At 41.0% G+C, this 21,583-nt stretch overlaps 1 protein-coding gene and 1 long non-coding RNA gene across 4 annotated transcripts in view; one reads left to right on the top strand and one right to left on the bottom strand.

Annotated features, from left to right (window-relative positions):
- Nucleotides 1–12,631: 12,631 nt before the first annotated feature.
- LOC135176737 (uncharacterized) lies at nt 12,632–15,630 on the bottom strand. The gene is made up of 2 exons (XR_010302797.1): nt 15,513–15,630; nt 12,632–15,179 (listed from the first exon to the last, which is right to left on the bottom strand). It is a non-coding gene; the product is annotated as an uncharacterized LOC135176737 (long non-coding RNA).
- A 78-nt stretch (nt 15,631–15,708) lies between these two features.
- Nucleotides 15,709–21,583, top strand: part of RTN4 (reticulon 4) — a 50,522-nt gene continuing 44,647 nt past the window's right edge. For all 3 annotated transcript variants that reach the window (XM_064146021.1, XM_064146020.1, XM_064146019.1), the window contains exon 1: nt 15,709–16,232. In XM_064146021.1, coding sequence (XP_064002091.1) covers nt 15,794–16,232 — 439 coding nt within the window. In that variant the 5' untranslated portion in view covers nt 15,709–15,793. The remainder of the gene's footprint in view (nt 16,233–21,583) is intronic.

Genomic DNA, 21,583 nt, shown 5'->3' with positions numbered 1-21,583 from the left:
AACACTGTCTGTGTCCTACATTCAAACACAGCAATGTGTCTCTGGAAAAAAGGTCTGTAAGTTTTTTCCTGCAAGGTGATATTTGGAAAAGCTGAATGTTTACTGGGAAGCTAAGTGTGGACTGCTTATAAAGAAGCCTTTTTTTTTTTTACCCTATGAAAACGACTTTTGTGAGAGGACAATGGGCAAAGGAAATAAAAAAGAAAGAAAGAAAATATTTTAATTATTGTTTAAACAATATTTGCAGATAGTTTGAGTTCTGTGCTTAAAATAATGTTTTGGAATGCAATTGTGACTCTATATTTGCATATAGTTGTTCTACAGATGAATTATGGTTATAGTTATAATTTGTTACATTGAGACAAGTGCCATGAAGGCCAAAGGGGTCAGAAAGTGGAAAGGCTATTCAGGTAGCTATCACATCTTTAACATAATCTAGACCTCTCCCCCCAAAAGCTAGTTATAAATTGTTTTAAATTGCATTTTATTTTCAGAATATAACCCAAATTTCTTAAATAAGAATATCTTTAGTATAAATCCTGCTCTTAGGTACAGTCCAACTAATACTTTGCTATTAAACAGAGTTCTGGACACTGGCTAAGGCAGTTTGTTACTGTGAAGGGGAACCCAAATATACAAGCACTGCAGAATACAGACCTGCTAGGACACAAACAGAGGATGCTTATGGGTTTACTTACGGATATGGTGGTCAAAAGAATTAGAAATCTTTTAATTATGTATTGCACACAACCAGGGTTTACTTGCTGGAAGTTTTACTAGTGTGATGGTTTGGGTGTTACCCCCTCACACTTTGGAAATCACCCAGACTAGACTCAGCCAGCTCTGGAAATTGAATGAAACTTATTATTTACAGCTTAGCAAAATATACAAGCAGATATGTACAGTATATACAGTTATATACAGAACTATACAAGGTAAAAGGTAATACAGAAACACAACACTCCTCCCAGAAACCTGAGTCCCCAGGAGGAGCTCTCAACTACCCTTCCACCTTCTCTCCCCCTCCTCTCAACCTTACCCCAGTCCCAAGGAAGAACGGAGGTTCGGCCAGGGGGTTAGGAGGCAAAGTGTATTAATCAGAGAGACAGCAGAGAGGTTAGAGAGAAAGAGAAAAATGAAGCTTTGAGCTCCCCAGCAGGAGTAGTGCCTTACCTATGTATTGATTCTTGTTCTTATACATCTCAGCAAGCCTATGAGTGAGGTAGACATCAGCCTTGTTTTCCTTTCCCAGCCTGTAATCTAGTTCTTCTCACCAAAACATTCTAGCTAGGTTCAAACTAGCACAACTAGACTGACATAAAGGTAGATTATATGGATTGATTTATACTAAAGGGAGCTCACTATTTTTAGTCTTTTCACCCAGTAATAAGAATTGTCATCAGTATATGCTTGTCACCTACTTTTTAAAGCTCAGTATTACTTTGTTAAGAGAAGAGTGCGACTTAGAGTCATGATATTAATTTGTAACAACCAAAGATAGCCTTTCTATAAAAATAAAGTGTAACTTTGGATGCATGTTGGGGAAAAAAAAAGAAAGGAAAAACCCATGAATACAATCTTTCTGTAACTTTGCTGATCACAGCAGGTTGGGCATTTCTGCAGGAGAAAGACAGAAGCTGCAGTCAAAGTTGCTAATTAGCTGGGCACATTTGTATACCTGTTGATGAAGCAGGGAGGACTCAGGTAGGCCTGTCTGGCACTTGACAAAATGAATTGCTGCCTTGGAGAAAGCACTTGGGTCAAAATTCCACAAGGCCTTAAAGGCCAAGAGGAAGCACCTTGAGGCAGACACTGAATGTGACTGGCAACCAGGGTAACTAAGCCACTAAGAGAGTTATGTGCTTACTCTGTCTGCTGCCAACAAAACCCCTGCCAACATCTTTTTGTAGTAGATGAAGTCTATTAATTCTGCATGCATACACATACAACAGAAAAGGTCTAACATTACACTGAGCTAAATGGAACAAAACATAGACATGAAGAAGGGCAGTTGCATCTGAAAGCGGCGAGGAAGCGTATTGGCAGCATTCCCAAAGAGAAAGGGGAAACATTTTACTCTCGTGAGGCACACTGGCTGTGTGCTGGACCAGAAATTTCTAGGGTTGAGAAAGAGCAGTGTGAGATGCTATAAGAGAAATGCAGTTTAAACTGTATCTAGATAACCCAGACATTTTCTCTGTTCATACTGCATTAATTTGCAGACTTCTTAACACTCTGCATACAGAGGAGTCAGGTGCACTGACAACACACAGAAGTGGCAGATGGAAGAGTGGTAATGATTTTTAATTACATCTTTGTTATACTTGCCATGTGAATGAAATTTAAGCTTCCTGATGATTTTATTAGAGCCATAAGAGAGAAAATTTACAGACTGAAAGAACTGAAAATACTGCTGAGAAGAGATTTGTATGAGTGATTTAATGAAGTAGTTAAATCTGTGGAACACAAACACAGTACTGTTTTTAATTGGAAACACTGGACAGTTTAATCTTTCTATCAAATGTTCAGAGGAAATCAAGTACCCTGTTGTATAAAAAGCAGCTGGGACACAGGGAGAATGGCACTTATATCAGTGTTCTGTATGCTATGTAAGAGGTCAATGACAATTTTAATTGATGCTATTTCAGTTCTTGTGGTATGGTGGGAACTAGAATATAAATGTCTGAGCTGCTTGTTTTTAGAAATATGTGGGCTTTATTCAGGAGAATGTTCACCTTAGAACCAAACACAATGATTAGATGAAATCTGTAGGTGCAAGAACATGGATGCAGTTCAAGATTGTTTTATGGGTACATCCCATTCCATTAATTTCTGAAAAATACAGGGAGTGGCAACATTCGCTTCCTTTTAAAGACACAGTTAACAGTTAAGCCAGATACCATTAAGAATGAATGTGGCATAAAACCTAGTATGCAGCTCTAAAAAGATTATAAGCAACAGTTGCTTTAAAGGTTTCTTTGCTTGATCTTTCAGACTTTGCAGAGCCCTTTTATGGCTTGTTTTTTGTCAGCCTGAGATCACAGCATGGGCCCACTAAATCTATCCCTTGATTTTTCTGGTGTCAGTGCTGTGTACCATCCCAAATAGAAACTGTCTTACTAAAGTACTGGGAACATGGGCTCAAGTTTGAACAATAGCAGTACTCCCAGTTTGGGTTTGTTTTCCTCAAATACACAATGGAATATTGCTGTGGGGCATTAGAGACAGTAAGAGAAAACAGAATGTAACTGATATTAGAAGTAGAGTATTGCTAAAGTTTACCTGTGAAGAGAGACCTCCTATCACTCATTCAGAGAAAGGAAACAACTCTAGCTTTTGGTCTTCGCTATGAGCTGAAAATGTATAGGAGGGTGTTGGGTACTTCTTTTTAGTTCATCGTATGTGAGTATGCAAAGAATGGATAATCTTTTGACCTCTCTGGACTAAATTTATAGAAACTGGATTTTTGGAGTCAGATGGTCCCATTCATGTCCATGTTCTGGTGATGTGTGCCGAATTTGGTATCAAATTTTAGCTTGGAGCTAAAGATACCTCTGCACAGAGGTATCTTCTGATACTGTGCTTTTCATGTAACCCACATTTCATTTAGTGAATTTTGAACCTTTCAAGAGTAACTGTAGCAAGCCAGATCCTCAGCTAACACTAGTTCCCAACAGTGGGCTGATTTTAGTGAAACAGCCTGGACATATACAAGCTGAGGATCTAATCCAGTGGCTTTGTGCATAAGACTGGATCTGATTTTAGTGACAGGTCTCTTAAATACATAATATGAACTCCCTAGAGCTAATATTTACCCACATTGGTTAAAAACAAAGGCTACTTCATTCTTCCAGAAGCAAATAGACATTTACATGATTTCATATGTTTCTAGGGTTCTCTTCTGAAAATAGTCTAGTCTGCCAATGTCACTAACCTGTAAAGCTGCAACAAAGTGTGGTGGTATTCTTAGAGTGAGGTTGTACTCCTTATACTGCAGAGCTGGGTAAAAGAAAGCTCCCTCTGGAGAAACAAGGGGCTTCTGCATGCCCATAAAGTGGTCCATGATCCACAGTTCTCAGACTGATGCAGCAGGATGTCAGATCTATTATTGTGGTATTTCAAAAACTCAAAAGCATTGAGGACTATATTAATATTGATAACTTTGTGTTAGGACAACATCAGTTTATTTTTAAACATCCTCCTGTGAGCTGTGTTTTACATTGCTTTCCCAAGCTTTGATCACTTCACCTCCTGAACTGTTAATTTCCAAGTTTAGATAGCTTTGGACTTTTTTCCTCAGCTTTGTTGTGCTTTGTAGAGTTCAGGTGTAACCCTTCCAAAATGCTTTAATAATGTTAAAGGTTTAACCATAGTAATGGGTTTCCTTATTCCTATTATTACACATTCAGATGTCTTTTCAGCTTTTCTTTGTGGGTGGTTTTTTGATTAATAGTGATTTGGAGATGAAGTCTAAGTCTAGAAATTTAGTCCAAGAAGTATTCATAAATGCAGATAGTCAAATTTGTTGTTATTCTTTAAATAAATACACTCTTGTTTCAGAATATTGTGTCATTTAGGGTAGCACTTTCCTGGTTTAATATCTTCATAGAATTGGAAAACGCAGAAGGTCAGGCTGTAAAATCAGTCTTTGTCATTCTAAAGCACTGTAACGACTCCCTCTTGGGATGTCTTGCAGCAGATTTTAGTCCTATTGTCTTCAGATACACATAAGCGGCTGCACTTTACTGTGGTGACACTTACATGCACATGCCTGAGAATAAAACTGGTCCTTAGAGCTAAGTTTTGTATGAGAAGGGAAAGCAGAGAATAATACAGGCTTAAATGTAGAACCAAAATGACAGAATTGAATCAAATTATAAATGCATTCAGCGCAGCAAGGGAACTTAAAAATTAGATTTTTAGTTGGTTTTCTGCCTCATCTGTTTTCTTCTGCTTGTAAGAAGAATTTTATGCCCTTTCATTTCTTCTGTCTTCATTTCAAATAACAGAACCAAATCAAACTATTACTATGTTCAGTACAGGAGGATAACCTGAAATGACAGTTTTCAATGCTTCTATGCCTCATCTATTTTTGTGCTAGAAAAGGGGATTTCTTACCCTTTCTTTTTTGTCTTCACAATTTGTAATTTATATATGTTGGTCTCATGATTAATTTCAATCTTTTTTTCCTAATGCTCTCAAGTCTGGCCACAGGCCACTCTTATTAAAACTTAGGAGTACACATTCCATTTTGTTCTTCCTACTTTCTTTTCCACCACTTAGTTTGTCCTCCCATCCAGTCTTCAAAGCACTAGGAGCTTGCTCAGCTGTAATAGTTTCTGTGCACAAACTGCCACCTTTCTCATTTCCCATTTAAATCTGATCTCTGCACAACCATCGCTGACAAGCCCTAAAACTCCTAGCTTCAGCAGTGCATTGCTTTTCCTAAGAAGATGACTTAATTCCAACACATGGACAGGAACAGCCAGCTGTTCCTCATGCCTGCTATATTAGACAGCCATTATTTTTGGAAGAGTACCACACAGCTTACAGCAGTGTCAGAGTTTCTGTGTAGCAGCACTGAGAACACAAATACTCAACATTATCTCTTACAGTAATAGTGTGGGTTCCTTATCCATGTATTGCCTAATCCCAAACCTGCCTATCTTGTTACATCCCATGTGATGCTGCCCCAGGTGACATGGCCACAAACATTGTGCACACATATCCTGCATGTCTGTGCATTGCCAATACTCAGAAAGGATTTTAGAACAAATCAGTCATGTGCTGACATGAAGCAGAATATATGGAAAATAAATTGTTCTGTATTTTGTGCCATTATCTTTCTGGGCTTATTGATTCTTCTGAACATTTGCAGCATGGGTCACAGCAGGGTTACCAGCACCTGATTCATCACTGCTTCCAGCTGATATGTTTGGCCTGTCTGTGGAGTTGTGAGAAATCAGATTGAAAAAGTTAAAAACCAGCCCATCCTGGCAGGAGATATTTATAACATCCGTGGATCATGCAGGGGCTGCAATCAGTATTGTGGGTGCATTGTGTTACACTCTATAAATAGGAGATTATTGCCTTAGAACAACTGAGGAGAATGCACAGACGTATGTGCAATTAGCTATAATATAATATATAGTGCCTGTATATGCTATCTGTTATAATCTGGTCATGTATCTAAATTTGGAATTATGGGATGGTATTCTTAGCACACTAAAGATCTTTTTTTGTTGTTGTTCCTCAATGCATGTATGTATTTCCTCACTTGCATCTAGACCTGTCTTTTAAGTCCAAGCAAAATCCAAACCATCTGCAAGAGAAATTAACTAATCAATAACAGTAGATAGCAAACTGACTGCTCTTTTCCACTGACCTCTTTGGTTTGATGTTACCTGATTTTTCCAGAACACCCCCACACAACATGTCTTTCATCCACCTGTTATATTGTGTTTTGTGAACTACATGTAGGAGGAATTAACTTCTGAACTTGCCAGTACATTGCATAATGCAGTGAGCATTCTGGTAAACATCAGCCTAATTGAAGCCAAACAGCCAGTCAGGCCACAGACAATTATTTTGCTTTTTTTGGTTCCTATTTAAACATGCATACATATATATTCCACACACAATTATAAGTGCATAAATACTTAGAAGGAATATCCATAATTTGGACTGAAAATTCCAGGCAGAGGGGAACACAAAAACCCCAGTCCAGTGTTTTTTAAAATTACATATTGGTAGGAATGCTGTAAAAATGTAAATGTCATTCAGTTGACATTCATGATCTAAAAGTGGACCAGTGTATCACATAGTATGTATTTATATGGGAGCACCTGATTTCATTGTTAAAGCAGCTCAGATAACGCTTGCTAATTCTGAAAAAAGATGGGAGATGAGAATCTGTACTATATTTAGGAATAATATGTCTATCTTTATTTGCTTGCAGTTATGCAGTTATAGATGGATGCTATATGAAGAAGTAAGAACTAAGCAGTCCTGGGCTGTTTTAGTCCGAGGCTACTAAAGGTGATAATTTAAGCCTGTGCCAGTTGCCAGTGCTGAACTTTCTATTCTGTGAATCAGCAGCTGGAGGTCTAGTCCATTTTAGCACCCCTTTTTGTCTTCTCCCAGCTGTCTTTCTTCTTATCCCACAGAGGGATGCATAAATTACTTTTACAAGTTCAGTATCCTGAAGCAGCCATAGAAATAAATTTAGGGGGGGAAGTGCCCAAGATCAGGGCAGAGAGGCCAAGTCTGCAGAGATAGTGCCTATCACCCTCTCTGTGGAGAAGTGAGGATAGAAGCTGAGATAAACTAGGTTGATATAAAATATGTATATAATAAAGGATACTTTGTTTCAAAGAGTTCAGTACAACTACTGAACATCTGTATGAATATGAGCAGCTAGCAATATGGTGCCAGTGATGATCTGGTGAGAGAATCTGCCTATAAAGTGGAATGAATGTGAGGATTCTTCTGAGAGGAAAGTGGCAGGTGAGCATAGCACTTCCTCTAGATTATAGTCTAGGTTAAAAAAATATCAACTGGTGTATCAAAATGATGTCTGTCATCACTCAGTGAGGCTGGCTGTACAGCAGCCATAATCTGAAACTAATCTGCTGGGTGACACTTTGAGGGGAAAAAAGAAAGACATTTTAAGAAAGTCATTATTCTAATGAAAAATACAGGTGAAAAAGGATTAGGTAAAAATCAAAACTGCAAACAAAGGGAAATGGAGGATGAATAGATGCCACCTGCCATCTTAGTTCATCTATATTAGCCACATAAGTTCAGTCATGAAGTGTGGTTAGTGTGTGCAGAAGCTGTACTGTTTTGTACTCAGAGGCACCAACTTAAGGTTCCTGTCCTGGGTTCTATTGCTGTCTGATGGGACTAGGAGAAGGACTTCCATCACTTAATTTCTGAATATGACAAGAAGGAATGGATTGAAGCTCAAAGATGGTAGATAGAAAGATATTCTCCAAAGTAAGGGTGATGAGGCACTGGAACAGGTTGCCCAGGAGGGGCATAGATGCCCCATCCTGGAGGTATTCAAAGCCAGGCTGGATAAGGCCTTGAGCAACCTGGTCTAGTGGAAAGTGTGCCTGTCCATGACAAGAGGTTGGAACTAGATGATCCCCAAGGTCCCTTCCATCCCAAACCATTTTATGAATCTATGAATCTGTGTTAGCTTCAGGAAGGTTGTAATCAAAGAGATCTGTTCAACATTATGATGGAATAATTCACAATTTAAAAGAATTCAGCTGAAACAATTCCATTGGATAAATCTTAAAGACTGCTAGTTCTAGAGTCTGACTTATTTTCTAAAGCTTAAAGCTAGTAAGAATTGTATGAGAAACAAGTAACATGTAGCTAGCAATTTCTAAAGCCAAACTAGTTTATTTTTCAATTTACCCAGGCATTTCTGCTGAGCATATAAAAATGTAGCTGTTTGAAGGTTCATACATTAAAACTTGCATTGTTTATCTACTTGGTTCTATCTGACAGAATAAAACCAGTTAATTTTAGCTAATTGCCTTTGCCAAAGTAATGATTTCAGCAGATTTTATATGGTATTCAGGTAGCTTGCTTTTACTGAAATATGTTAGGTTTTTTACAATTTACAGTGAAAGGAGCAAAAACTATATAGGTACTGGAAAAAATGCATGTGAAAATAGCTTAGAGATACCTGCCAAATACACCCTAGAAAATCTGAAGAACTTTGCTTCTCTTTGGGGAATATAGTAGCTCTATGTAGCTTCTTTTTCATGTGCTTTTTTTTCAAGACATTTTCCTTTTGTTTCTGCACCTTTCTACAAGATAGATGAGAGGGAATTCAGCCTAGATTTATCTCCTTTTTTTCCCTGTCCTTGCCAAAACTGTGTCTACACTTAGGTAAACTTCAACGCAGTTCCACTGGCATGACTCACCTAAAATACATATCTATCTACAACCACCAGGAACCAGTTCCAAAACCAGTAAAGCTGGCAAATTTGGGTTTCCTATAGCTTCAGGTCTTAGATTGTTTGCATTTCTATTCTGGAATATCTCAAGTCATTCTCACATTTCTGTTGTTCTCCGTTTCAGTTTTGCCATCTGGGTAAAAGCCAGACATGCTGGTAAGTGCTACATACTCGCTGATGCCTTCCAAATTGAATGGGTAACAACCAAGTCTTCATGGCCCTCCTCTCAGCTCTCTGTAATTTAGACAGCTGCTGAATTTTACAGAACTATCAGGAATTTAATATTCTTGAATCTTACACAGCCATAGTTAACTGAAATTGCTCAAAGTGTTCAGAAGCTGGAGTGTCTTTTGTAGGAAAAGGTGAGGGAGATAAAAGGCTTCAGCATATGATCAGCCTGATATGATACTGCAAATGCAGGGTAGTTGTGTTGAAATAGTTTTTTTACTGTCTGATCTTTGCCTGACACATATAAAGGCAAGAGCTCCCTAAATGCTCATAATTAAAGAGCAGCAGTCAACAGTCTTGGTGGTGTACCATGCCTTCTGTCTTTGAAAGTCAAAACTGCACTGTGACTCTAAACCACCACCACCATAACTCAACTGGAAAACTCCAGTTGCTGCAGTTGGATAAAAGCAGATAAAAACAAGAGACAACATATTAAGCAGTGAGCAAAGTGCTAGAAGATGGTGGGCTGGTACAATTTAAAATCAGTACTGTTGCATCCAGTGCCAAGTTGGCCTGTATATTTAAGTTTTATAATCCCAAGAGCAATGCCATCAAGCTTGTCTGCACAGTAATGGCGAACATGTCACTATTATCAATCTGTTTACTCCTCAGGCATACTGGGCAGCCAAGGGAATAACTGTGAATGTTGGTTACCAGGCTGTTTTCATTTTCAAGTGGCTAGATGTCAATGCTGAAAAAGAACAAAAATGGCTTTTTAATTTAAATTAAATACACTTTTCTTTTTTAAAAGGGAAACCAATTTAAAATCTAAATTATTATAATTGATGAATTCCTAAGTTTTAAAAGTGTTATTAAAATAACACACTATCCAAAATTCTCTTTCTTCTCTAAAAGTACACCTGTAACTTGTAAAGCTGTTCTGCTTAATTAACTGGTAAGTGAATAATTTAACTGTATTTCTTAAAAGGGTGAGGGGATGAAAAGTAGCAATACAAGATTTGTAGATGTGATGTTGAGGGACATAGTTTAACAGCAGACTTGGTAGTATTGGCTTGATGATTGAACTCTATGATCTTAAAGGTCTTTTCCAATCTAAACAATTCTATGATTCTAATATTAAACCCAAAGTGGGGAATTACTTCTGGGTAATTTGAAAACTATTCATCATTAATTCTGATTACATAGAAAGTTTTAGGAATGCTCATGGAGTTTCAGAAGTTCACATTCTCATGTACTTAAATTTTCTACAGTGACCTTATGAATTTGCAAAGTGGTATTAAAAATCAGTTAGTGTACATCATTCTGACACAGTCCCATGGATTTGCTTTTTCTAGTACACCATAATTAACATATGAATGCACACATTTGGTTCATTTTTGTTATTAATATATTGCATCATTTTAATAATGAAAGGTAAGTCTTTATTTTCACTTAACTTTTCTGACTGCATGCTCCCTCAGAGTGTCCAACCCTCACTCCACTGACTGCACAGAGAGGAAAGGGCTTCAAGGAAAGGTTTATATTAAATCCACACTGTCTGTTTGTTGGGAACTTGTTAGTCCTTCAAGTTAAGCAGGCTTCTTTGGGGTCAGTGCTTAGTTAGGAGGTTCTCCAGGAACATGGAAGCTACCCGAAATGTTGGAGGTTTTTGCACAAAGGTCTCATTTCTCTTCAGTGTAAACAACATTTTCTTTGGGTGTGGAAGGACCCCACTGCTAAGGGACCTCTATGTCAGTAAGACATAAAAATGGCATCCTGACTGTATATTGCCTTTTAAGACCAGATGTTTTTTTCAAAGATAAGGAATAATCGTACTAAAATCCGGTTGACAGTGGATTCTCATGCAGTTTTAATGAGGTGAATTCTTAGTTCATTGTCTCATCTGCTGGAGAGTGCTGTCATTGCTTTGATTCAGTTCAAATGCTGGTATATTTTAGTGATGAGCAAACAGATTCTTGTTCAATGTTGTAACATGATTTTTAATGTTATGCATCAGCTTTGGAGCCTTTGAATGAAAGCTTAAATGGATCAAATTGTGGCCTAGGAAAAAATTACCTGGATGCAGGAATGTAAAGGTACAGCTAATGGCAACTTAGTACTCACAGCAGTTGATGTAGTTTAAAGTTGTCCTTAATCAATCTTATTTTTATAGATGGACTGGCTTGCATCTAGCAGGCTGGCTGAAGGAAGTTTTAAAGATTGTTTTGTGACAGATGTGAATCAGAGCACTGCACAATGACATGGTTATTAGGACATTTATTGTAGAAATGGACTGGTTTGATTGATCAAGATGATGTTTGGGCCACAAAAAGTAAGTGGAATTTTTTTCTCCATCTAAGTCAGCATATGGGGTGCTAGAAATAACTTCAGAATAGGAAGTGCGTGGAACACTAGAAAATATAAAAGGTTTTAAAAGCTACAGTCAAGAAAATGTTAATTATGTCAGAGGAACGGGATGAAAGCAGGCTCCAGAGAGCCTGATGAAGCTGTACTTGACTTGGTTACCATAAGGAGATGGTAATCTCTCTGTGCTACTGATTTTAACACTTGTTTTGGCCAGGGCAAACTTGTTCTTGTTGGGCAGGAAGAAATTTCAACAAGGGCAAGTGCACCTGGGAAGAACCCCAGATATCAGGATAGGTTGGGGACTGACCTGTTGGAAGGCAGCAAAGGGGAAAAAGATCTGGGGGTCCTAGTTGATGGGAGGTTGACAATGAGCCAGCAATGTGCTCTTGTGGCCAAGAGGGCCAAAACCATTCTGAGGTGTATTAGAAGGGCTGTGGCTAGGAGGTTGAGAGAGGTTATCCTGCCTCTCTACTCTGCCTTGGTGAGGCTGTATCTGGAGTATGGTGTCCAGTTCTCGGCCTCTCAGTTCAGGAGGGACATAGAACCGCTTGAGAGAGTCCAGCACAGAGCCACAAAGATTAAGAGAAAGGAACATCTCTCTTGTGAGGAGAGACAGAAGGAGCTGGGTCTCTTTAACTTGGAGAAGACTGAGGGGTGATCTCATCAATGTTTATAAATATGTAAGGGGTGCCAGGAGGATGGACCCAGACTCTTCTTAGTGATGACAAGACAAGGGGCAGTGGGTGGAAACTGAGGCTTAGGAAGTCTCAGGTAAACATGAGGAGGATTTTTTTTCACTGTGAGGATGACAGAACACTGGAACAGGCTGCCCAGAGGGGTTGTGGAGTCTCCCTCTCTGGAGATATTCAAAGCCCGCCTGGATGCATTCCTGTGTGATCTAGTACAGGTGATCCTGCTCTGGCAGGGAGGTTGGACTGGTATGATCTTTTGAGGTCACTTCCACATTCTGTGATTCTGTGATATGCTGAATTTGTATGAATAAACAAAGCAGTGATTTTGGCATAATATCCCTCTACTGATCTGGAAAAAGTAGTAAAGGAGTCTTCGAATGGAGACAAACCTGCTAGGTAAATGCACTTGATGCCCAAGGCACTGCACAGGCATAACCTGAAAACAAGAGAACCACAGAGTTTTGTCCTTCCAGAGATAAAGATGTGATGCTTGATACTTGACTGTACTTGGAGCTTAAAAAGAGGGACAAAAATCCAACCATTCTTGCAATTTAACTCCATCTTTTTAATTTGCTACTTGAGACTAAATAGGGTTTTTCTGTTTGCTAATACTCTATTTGTCCAATCACAATTATTGTCCTAGTTTATGATATGCTGTGATATCATATTACTTCTCTGTGAGATCAAGCAGGTCACAGTGGACAGGAAAAAAATCCAGCAGTGCATAGCTATTGTCAGCACTACTGTGGAAACTCATCACATTCACCAACTGGTGTTTCACATGCTGAATGCTTTTCTTCTGAAGTTCAGTACATGAAAACACCTAATTTGCTAAATATCTGCAAAGTACTCTAAGTCATTGACAATCTGCATCTAAGAATTTTAACATATTTTTCTGAAGAGATAAAGGAAAGGGTATTTTGCAATGTAGTTTCAGTACTGAAATCTTTAATTTCCTTTGGCTTGTTTATTTGACTTACTCCAGATATCTGGAACTCCCTTCCTGTTTCCCTTCAAGATCTTTAGCCAGTTCCTTTTTCTAAAAAAAACAACCACCAAACCAAACCACCCCAAAACCTGCACACCTTTCACTTGTCAGTAACTAATGGAGTCTTTCACGCGTTCTGAGAAAATCAGCTGAATTATATAGAGAATTTTCCTACTTGCAGATGACAAATAATCACTGCAGTTAGCTATATTAAAATAAGTTTCAGTGCTGTGTCTGTACACAGAATTTTACACATTGTTAAATGTACCTTGTTGCCTTATATGTTTTCGAAATGCTAAAATCCCATTTGCTTTTTTAACCAATAGATGTGAAAATATTTAGGCTGACCACACTGACCAATGAGTTACCCCGTCCTAAGCAGTGCAATATATTAAGGTAAAAGAGTGAAGTCTTAAGAACTCATAGGCAGTTCAGTGCTTATTCACCTGGTGGAAATTTTTTAATCTCCATCAGGGTAACAACATTGCCATTCACTGTATTTATCAAAATACTTTTTATATTATTTCTAGTAATTTCTGGTGGAGATACAGAACATCCGTGTCTGTGCATTCTTGGGGAAAAAAAAAAGCTCTGTTCTGGAACTTCCTGTGCCTCAGCTGAGCTGGGATTGGGTGCAGGGAAAAGCTGCTTGGAGGAGCAAGGAGAAATGTGACAGTGGAGTTCTTAAGCTTTAGGTTAAGAAAGCAAGGGCTAGACAAAGTATATTATTTTAAGCAGGCTGAAAAAATAAACTTCAAAGTAAGTAGCAGTTTAAAATGCTGGTAAAAGTGAGAAAAGGATGTACACTGGCTTTGACCAAATTAAGACTGGAAATTAGAGGGAAATTCCTTATTTAGAAAACTAGATACTTTAGTGTCCCCAAGACAAACCAACAGCAACAACCTAGCCCATGCTCAAATATTGGGATTCAGACAGCTTATGCAAAGAATATGATGTATTTCTCTATGACAAGAGAGGACTCAGTGCTGGGACCCCACAGAGTCCCTCCATGCATGTGCTGCATCCTGTTTTTCAGAAAGGTCCTGGATGCTAGAGATCTACCCCGGGTTTGATGATAGAGACTTTCCCCTCTGCAGTTTTGAAACACAGCTGCCCCCTCACTGCCTCCACGCATTCAGGTATGTCAAGCAGAGCCCACTTGGAACCTCTCCTCGTGCATCACAGAGTATCAGTCCTTCTGATTAGTGGGGCTGCTCACCTGAGTATCAGTCGCTGCCTACACTGCTTCCCACATGGAACTAACGGGAGAGCTGTTTATTTTCTTTAAGTCCTTGTGTCTCACTGAATTTGCAGTTTGCTTACTCTGAACATTGCCACAAACTACTTTCTTTCTTCAGGTACCTGTGTGAGCATAAATCATCTGCGTGTTAAAAAACCATACTAATGTTGGAATCTAGAAGTCCTTTTAGTCTAATTGTGGTAGCTGTGTAGGTGGAAATTGCATCCAAACACATGCCCTTTTAGTTAAATTAAAAGTGTTACCCTCAGGGCTTTGGCCAAGGTTCCATCTCTGAGCAGAAAGAGAGACCACACCAGAGCCTAACACAGAGCTAGACAAGAAACTTTTCCTTTGTGAACAAGCTGCCGTTTCTTCCCATACAAGTTGCGTAATTCGGATTTTAAAGAGCTGGCTAGATCTGTTCAGATTGCTGACTTAAAGCTGATACTAGCGACTAAACAAAGTTGTCTCTTAAAAAAAAAATGTTTTCAGACATGGCAAGGATTTTTTTGCATAGTGTTTTGATTAAAACTTTCGTTCCCCTCGGAGGAAGCCACTGCCTATCTCCGCTTCTCACCGCGGGGGTGATGTTCCTGTCTGCGCGATGCCCCAAGAGAAGGAGCGGGATGAGGAAGGACCACTCGTCACATCCAGTGGAGACAGACGATCAGTGCCTTTCAGCGCGGGTTTCTGAGGAGCCATATGATAGTTCCCCCCGTCTCTACGGACGCCCAAAGGGTTTCTGGCTGCTGTTTAAAAAAAAAAAAAAAAAAGAAGAAGAAGAAGAAGAAGTAACACTGCTCCTGGAATTAGAAAGTGATGAATCACGACACGCACTCACAAAATGTCTGTCATTCTACTGCCTGCTCCTGGCCCACGGAGGGATGGAGAAGAGACTTCCCCCCCACCCCGCCCCATTAATAAGAGAGGCTGCCTGCAGCACCGCCCCCGCCGTGGGGCCCCGGACCAGCACGCAGGTGGAGTCCGCCCCAGCCTCGGCGGCCACTCCAACCCCACCCACATTCTCGGGGCTGAACTTTACCCGACTTCTCCAGCCCGGCCTCGCCATCGCTGCGCCCCACCTCTACGCTGCATATTCATGAGGCAGCCGCACCCAGCGCCTCCCATCATTGGCTGTCCCGCGGTCCTCTGTCCTTCTCAATGGTTGTGGCCACCGCCGCTCAGCGTTGTGGCGGGCGGGGCGGCGAGCGCATGCCTCACCGTTTCCACCACCGGTGACTCAACAGGGCGTGGAGTCTGGGTCCCGCAGCGGCAGCGCAGTCCGCCCTGCCTCCTCCCCCCGCAGCCGGCAGAGGCACAGCCCTAGCGCCGCGCACTCATTGTTCCGTCACCTCTAGGCACCATGGACGAGCTGGACCAGTCACCCCTGGTCTCCTCCTCCTCTGGGCCGGCGCGACCGCAACAGCCCCAGTTTAACTATCAGTTCGTGCTCGACAACGAGAAGAAGGAGGAGGAAGAAGAAGAAGAGGAGGAAGAGGAGGAGGAGGAGGAAGACTTCGACGAGCGGCTGGAGGTGATGGAGAGGAAACCTGCCGCGGCTCCCGCCCCCACTGCAGCGCTGCAGGAGCGGCCGCCGCAGCTACTGGACCTCGGTGGCCCCGCCGAGCCACCGCAGTCCGGCTGGAGCCCCTCGGGAGTCGTCTCCTCCTCCTCCTCGGCTACCACACCGTCCCCCGCGCAGGAGCAGCCCTCGGCCCCCATCCGGCCTTCTCAGCCGCAGCCGCCCGAGCCTGCCGCTGCCGTTGCCCCTCGGAAAAGAGGGTCGTCCTCCGGATCGACTGGTGAGCGCCTCCGCCCAGGGCCAGGGAGGGAGGGTTAGAGGTTCGCGCTTTCAGGCGCTTTTCACCGAATCGCTCCGGTTCTTGCTCCTCGCTGTCCCGCTGGGAGGGTTCCCTTTGTCTGCCGGCCCTCGGCCGCCAACTGCGGCATCGCACCCTCCCTTCAGCTGGGGCGCGGCCCGACTTCTCGTGGCCTTGCCGTAGATGGTGCGGGGAAAAACAGACTCCCCTTCCTCATGTTTTATTATTTTTAGTTTCTTATCTGCCTGTACTCCTCCTTGTTCTGTTATGCTAATAGCGAGAGGGGGGAAGCGCCTCCCCGGCCACCGCCTCGCACATGGGCCGCCTAGGGGCGAGGCCGCCGCCTGGCAACGGCCGCGGCGCGGGGGGTTACGCGGGACAGAGCCGATGTAACGACCGCTGCCGCCCCTTTGGGGACCTGCTCGGCTCTGGCCTCTCCGGACCCGATATCTGCTTGTCTGCTTTCGCGGCCCCTCGTCGCGTCTCCCAGGCACGATTTACCCGCAGGGCAGTCCGACCCAGCGGGCTGGGCGGTGGGCAGGCCAGGCAGCCCTGCGGCGGATAGCCGCAGCGGCCGTGGGAGCGTGGGGAAGGAGCGGCATACCGATGCTTTTAATCTTACTCATTTCAAGCAAATCACCTCGCAGGGAGAGGCGAGGTTGAGGAATGAAGGGAGCAGCGCTGCCCTCCCTCTTTTCTAAACGCGCCTCACAGAGACCGTCGAAAAGTAAGGGGATGGGCGTCTCTGCCGGCCTGGCACAGCGGCCATCCCTGCGGCCACTTTCCGGCTTCAGACAATGACCCTCAAGCCCCAAGAGGGAACGTAAACTCCTGAAGTATGTATGTTAACAACAAAAGGCATACTGTCTGCTGTAGGTGTGGCAGAGTAAAATGTCAGCCTCGCGTCTTACGTGTGCCTCCAGGATGGCTGCAGTTAACTATAGCCGTCATCTGGAGCTTGTCTGAAGTGGTCACCCATTAATGCTGAGATGCTCTAGAGTTCAAAACTGTTGTAGTGGAGGGCGTGCCACCCCCTGAGCAGTGGTAGGGCTGCCAGTTGCTAATGTTTGCCTGCTTGCAAGATCTAATTCAGGAGCTGACCCAGCATGACTAATGTGTTGCATGCGGATTGCAGTTGTGTCTCGGCTCTGTTTCTGATTAGTTCAAAATACAGAAACTAACTTGAGGCCATTAAAGCAGTGAAAATTCACACATTAATGTGCATTTTTACAATGATGGTGCAATTTTATCTTCATTGCTCTTTTCACTGGTATATTGTACACACTGGTGTGTTGTAAATGGTATATGTAGAAGATGCAGGGTTTTAATAAGTTGATGTCATGGTATGAGTGGGTATGATACTTGAGACTTAAAAAAAGCATCTGGAATGATAACACAGGCCTACTACACTTTGAATTTAGTTTGTTGGGGGAGTTTGACAATGCAACTTATTTCATATGTGAGAGGACTTTATGATTAGTTGTGCTGTTTCCTTTCTTTAAGTCCTTTTTTTTATCATTGTAGCTCTTTGTAGCAGTGTGTTGAGGGCCTTTTTTTAATTCTACTGTTTAGAGGACAGATGATGACAACAGCTTGTAACAGATTTGAGAGAAGAGACTCTAATGGGTGAACAGATTTTTTTTCTTTTCTAGACAGCTTCTTTGAAGGGTTTCAGCAGAACAGAATACATGAAATAGGATCAACCAAATCCTATTTGAAAAATAGTGATAGAAGTTGATTTTTGAGACCTGATTTTAGTACTCTGGATAAGGTGAAGAACACAGTAATTCCTAGGATCTGGAATACTTTTAAAATTAGAGGAAACTTTAACTTTGAGAATTATTGGGGAGTGTATCTGAGAAGTAGTGGCGGAATTACTGCATTTAATTAGTGCTTAGTTTAGAACTCAGAAGTGAAGACTGGTGTCTCTGGGAGGCTTGATGGGTCTCTGAGCATCCTAATGTAGTTGGATATCTACATACTTATTGTAGGGAGGGTGGACTAGATGATCATTAAAGGTCCCTTGCAGCTGAATGCATTCTAGGATTTCCAAAGACAGTGCTCATCTATTGATAAGTTGGACTGTTGGAGGCTATGTCTTAAGTATTTGAAACTATTAGACAAGAAAAAAATGTTTTGCTTTTTAAAAGCATTGTCTAGTCATGAATGTTGCTCTGGAGTATTTAGTTTTAAAAATAGATAATGTACTCAAGATTGAGCATTTTTTAGTTTTGCATCCAGCAGTTAGTGTTAAAACTCAGTCAAAATATTTCTTAGTTCAAATTGGTTTGCTTTCAGTTCTGCTGTGAAATTGGCAAAGTTAATTTGATGCTTGACACCTGTGTCAGGGCGACTGTTACAGGGATAACCAGGTGTCTGGGATAGTTCTGTCTGGAGTTACAGGTATTCAAGGTATAATGGGAGAATTGCAGTTCACAATCTAGAAACTTTTTAAATATTCCATTTTCTTAATAATTAAACTAAGGCTATGGTGCTGGTTTTGGTCATGTGTGGGCTGCTTGGTGGCCCATTGAAATGTATTGTTTAGCTCTGAAAGTGTTTTCAAAAGTTTATCTTTGTAGCTACTATTAGGAGTATCCAAGGTCATTTTTACAAGAGGCTGTGACATAATTAGATAAAATGCAAGTCTCTGGCTGTGTATCAGCTTCTTCAGAGCTTATAAATATTTGCTAGAGAAGGATACAAGTCTGCAGTAAAACACTCCTGGACATTTCTTTTTTTTGCTACTGATTATGTGGGTAGCAAACACTACAATTCTTGAAAGATTATTTCTTTTTTTTTAATTAGCAAAATTTACATACAGCACATTATTAGTCTCGTTTTCCATTTAGTTTTATAGAACTTGATATAATTAGTGCCGAGGTGAGGTTTCATGAACAGTTTACTGATGTGCCAGACAGCGTAACGAAGGGGTCATCTGGGATACCCCAAGTTGTTCTAGGAGCACACAAATGTGGTGAGATCAGCCTCACCATATTTGCTCTAACTGCAGAGTGTGTTGGTTAAATAAAGTGATCTAAACCTGATTCTGCTCGTTCTCTAGAGTGTGTAATTTTTATCTGATACAATTTCTAAAACAAAATAGATGGTCCTCAGATATTTTTGTGTGCGTGTTGCAGAGTTTTCTGTATGCCTCTATATATGCACACTAGCACAGAGAAGTCTGGATTTTAAAGATAGAATGCAGCATGACTTGGAAAAAATATTTGTCCTTGAATACATTGGTGACTTTGATTTGCACCTTTCATATACTAAAATATGGCTTTGTTGGTCTTCAATGTTTCTTAGGGGTGAAAGACACTTTCTTTCCTAAATGTGGTCAGTAAAGCTGTAAGGGAGGTGGTCATAACCCAATGGTACAAAAGGTAGAACGAAATTATTTTGGTATTCCAGTTACCATTAGAGTGACATAACTGGGAGGAGAGTAACCAGCCATTTGGTATAATAAAGCTAGTGTTATTTTCCTGTTTTGTGTTCCCATCTTCTAAGTGAATTCAAGAAAGGATGGTTTTATTTTGTTTGTTTTATTGTCATGATTGTGTATGTGTCAAGAATGGTGGGCTTGCTTCTGTAATTCAGCTAGTATAAGAGTTTCTAAAATCAAGCAGCTATTTCTTCTGTTAACCAGAAGTATGTGCAAGGGTAGTCCTGTCAAATATAGACATATATTGTATTTCTTGACTTGCTTTCCAGGATAAAACCATGCAGCTTCCATGTAACATAATGATGTTGCCCTCAGGGTAGTTTTGAATTACCTTGGGAATTTTGCCCTTTGAGATGAAAATCTACAAACAATAAGTAAGACAGTGAAGGACTGCTGTTCATTTCCAGGTTTTTCCCCTGTTTCTTCTTTCCTTCCTAGCTCTTCTTAAGCAAGTTTGCAGCTGTGAAAACTCTCTTGTCCATTCACTGAATCTCTTATAGATAGCCACTAACAACACCCTAAGTAGAGGACAGCGTTTAACCCTTCTGGCCAGTGGTTTCTCCTGCTGTCTGGTACAAAGTCGCTAGAAAAGTGTCAAGTCCTTTAGCCACAGCTAACCTGCAGATGGGCCAGCAATGAGTGTCGCTGGAATATAAAAGACTAAGGTCAAGAGTCTCAAACTTTGCAGCTCAGAAGAGAAATAAGCTTTGTTACTTGGCATATGAAAAGACAATCTTAAACTAGATCCATAACTGTGAAAACCTAATTTATAAGTAACTTGCAGATGCAAGTTTGTGATGTATTTTTCTAGTATAACTTTCTGGTTAGTGTATTGTGAAGATGTTTTCTCTTTTCTTCTCCAGTGGCCAAGATGGGGAGGATGAGGATTTGGGAACCTGGCCACTAGCAGAAGGGATATAGGCACCAATTATTCTAACTCTGGAGACCCATGGTGTTGGAATTCGGGGCGCGGCGGTGGCTTTGTTGCTTGCCATCCGATTTTGAGAAAGCTGGTGGCTTTGCTTGTTTCAGTGTCCCTTCTGCCACACCCAGCCGCTTGATGATTCTGATCGGACTAGTCAGGCCTTTGTGTGCTAGAAAGGTGCTAGAGTAACAAAGGCCAGTTAACCTACAGCTTGAGGCATGTCTTGCTTTGCCTAAGTTAGGTTTCTTTGTTTTCTGTTAATGTTTTGAATGAAATCAGCCTTTCTTGAGCTGGCATGTTACTATAGTAACTATGAAGCTAAGATACAGAAATTGGTAATGCACAGTTCTATGTGAAAATGCCCATTGACTTCCAGATAATTTGTAAGCAAGGGAAGAGTTACTGGGTTTTCTGATGGCTAGAAAATGCCAAGTAACTTCCAGAGAAGTTGTTCTGAGGTACTCAAATACACTGTTGCACGAAGTAGGAGGAAAGCGAAGTATAAAGCTGCATTAGAAACAAAAGAAAAAAGTTAAGTAAAAAAACCGAGACCCATTCTAAGCAGAGCAGTTGAGGATGCTTTCGTGTGTGGTTGGTTTGGTATTTTTTCCCTTGTCGAATGATCTAAAATAGAATTTATTGTTGTGTGAAAACACTGTAGTGTTTTGTATTGTTTAAGACTTGAAGGAAGTGGGGCACAGCTAGCAGAGAGATCACTGGACTACAGCTCTATGACATATATTTGGTGGATGGCTTTTTAAATTGTCATTTCCATCAATATGAACTATTATAATAGCAACAAAATAATAGCATTATTCCTGTTCACAGTCTGAGGAAAATCAAATTATCTCAATAGAATGTTTTTCTTTCAAGTAGAAATAATCAATCTACTGGCTGTAGCTGTCAGATTTTAAATTGGAGATGTCTGTGACTTCCTGCTCTTCCCCATGATTTTTAGTGGGT

The sequence above is a fragment of the Pogoniulus pusillus genome, chromosome 7 (assembly GCF_015220805.1).
Source record: "Pogoniulus pusillus isolate bPogPus1 chromosome 7, bPogPus1.pri, whole genome shotgun sequence".
Lineage (NCBI taxonomy): Eukaryota > Metazoa > Chordata > Aves > Piciformes > Lybiidae > Pogoniulus > Pogoniulus pusillus.
The sequence above is the reverse complement of the archived record's forward strand: the minus strand, read 5'-3'. Positions and strand labels throughout refer to the sequence as shown.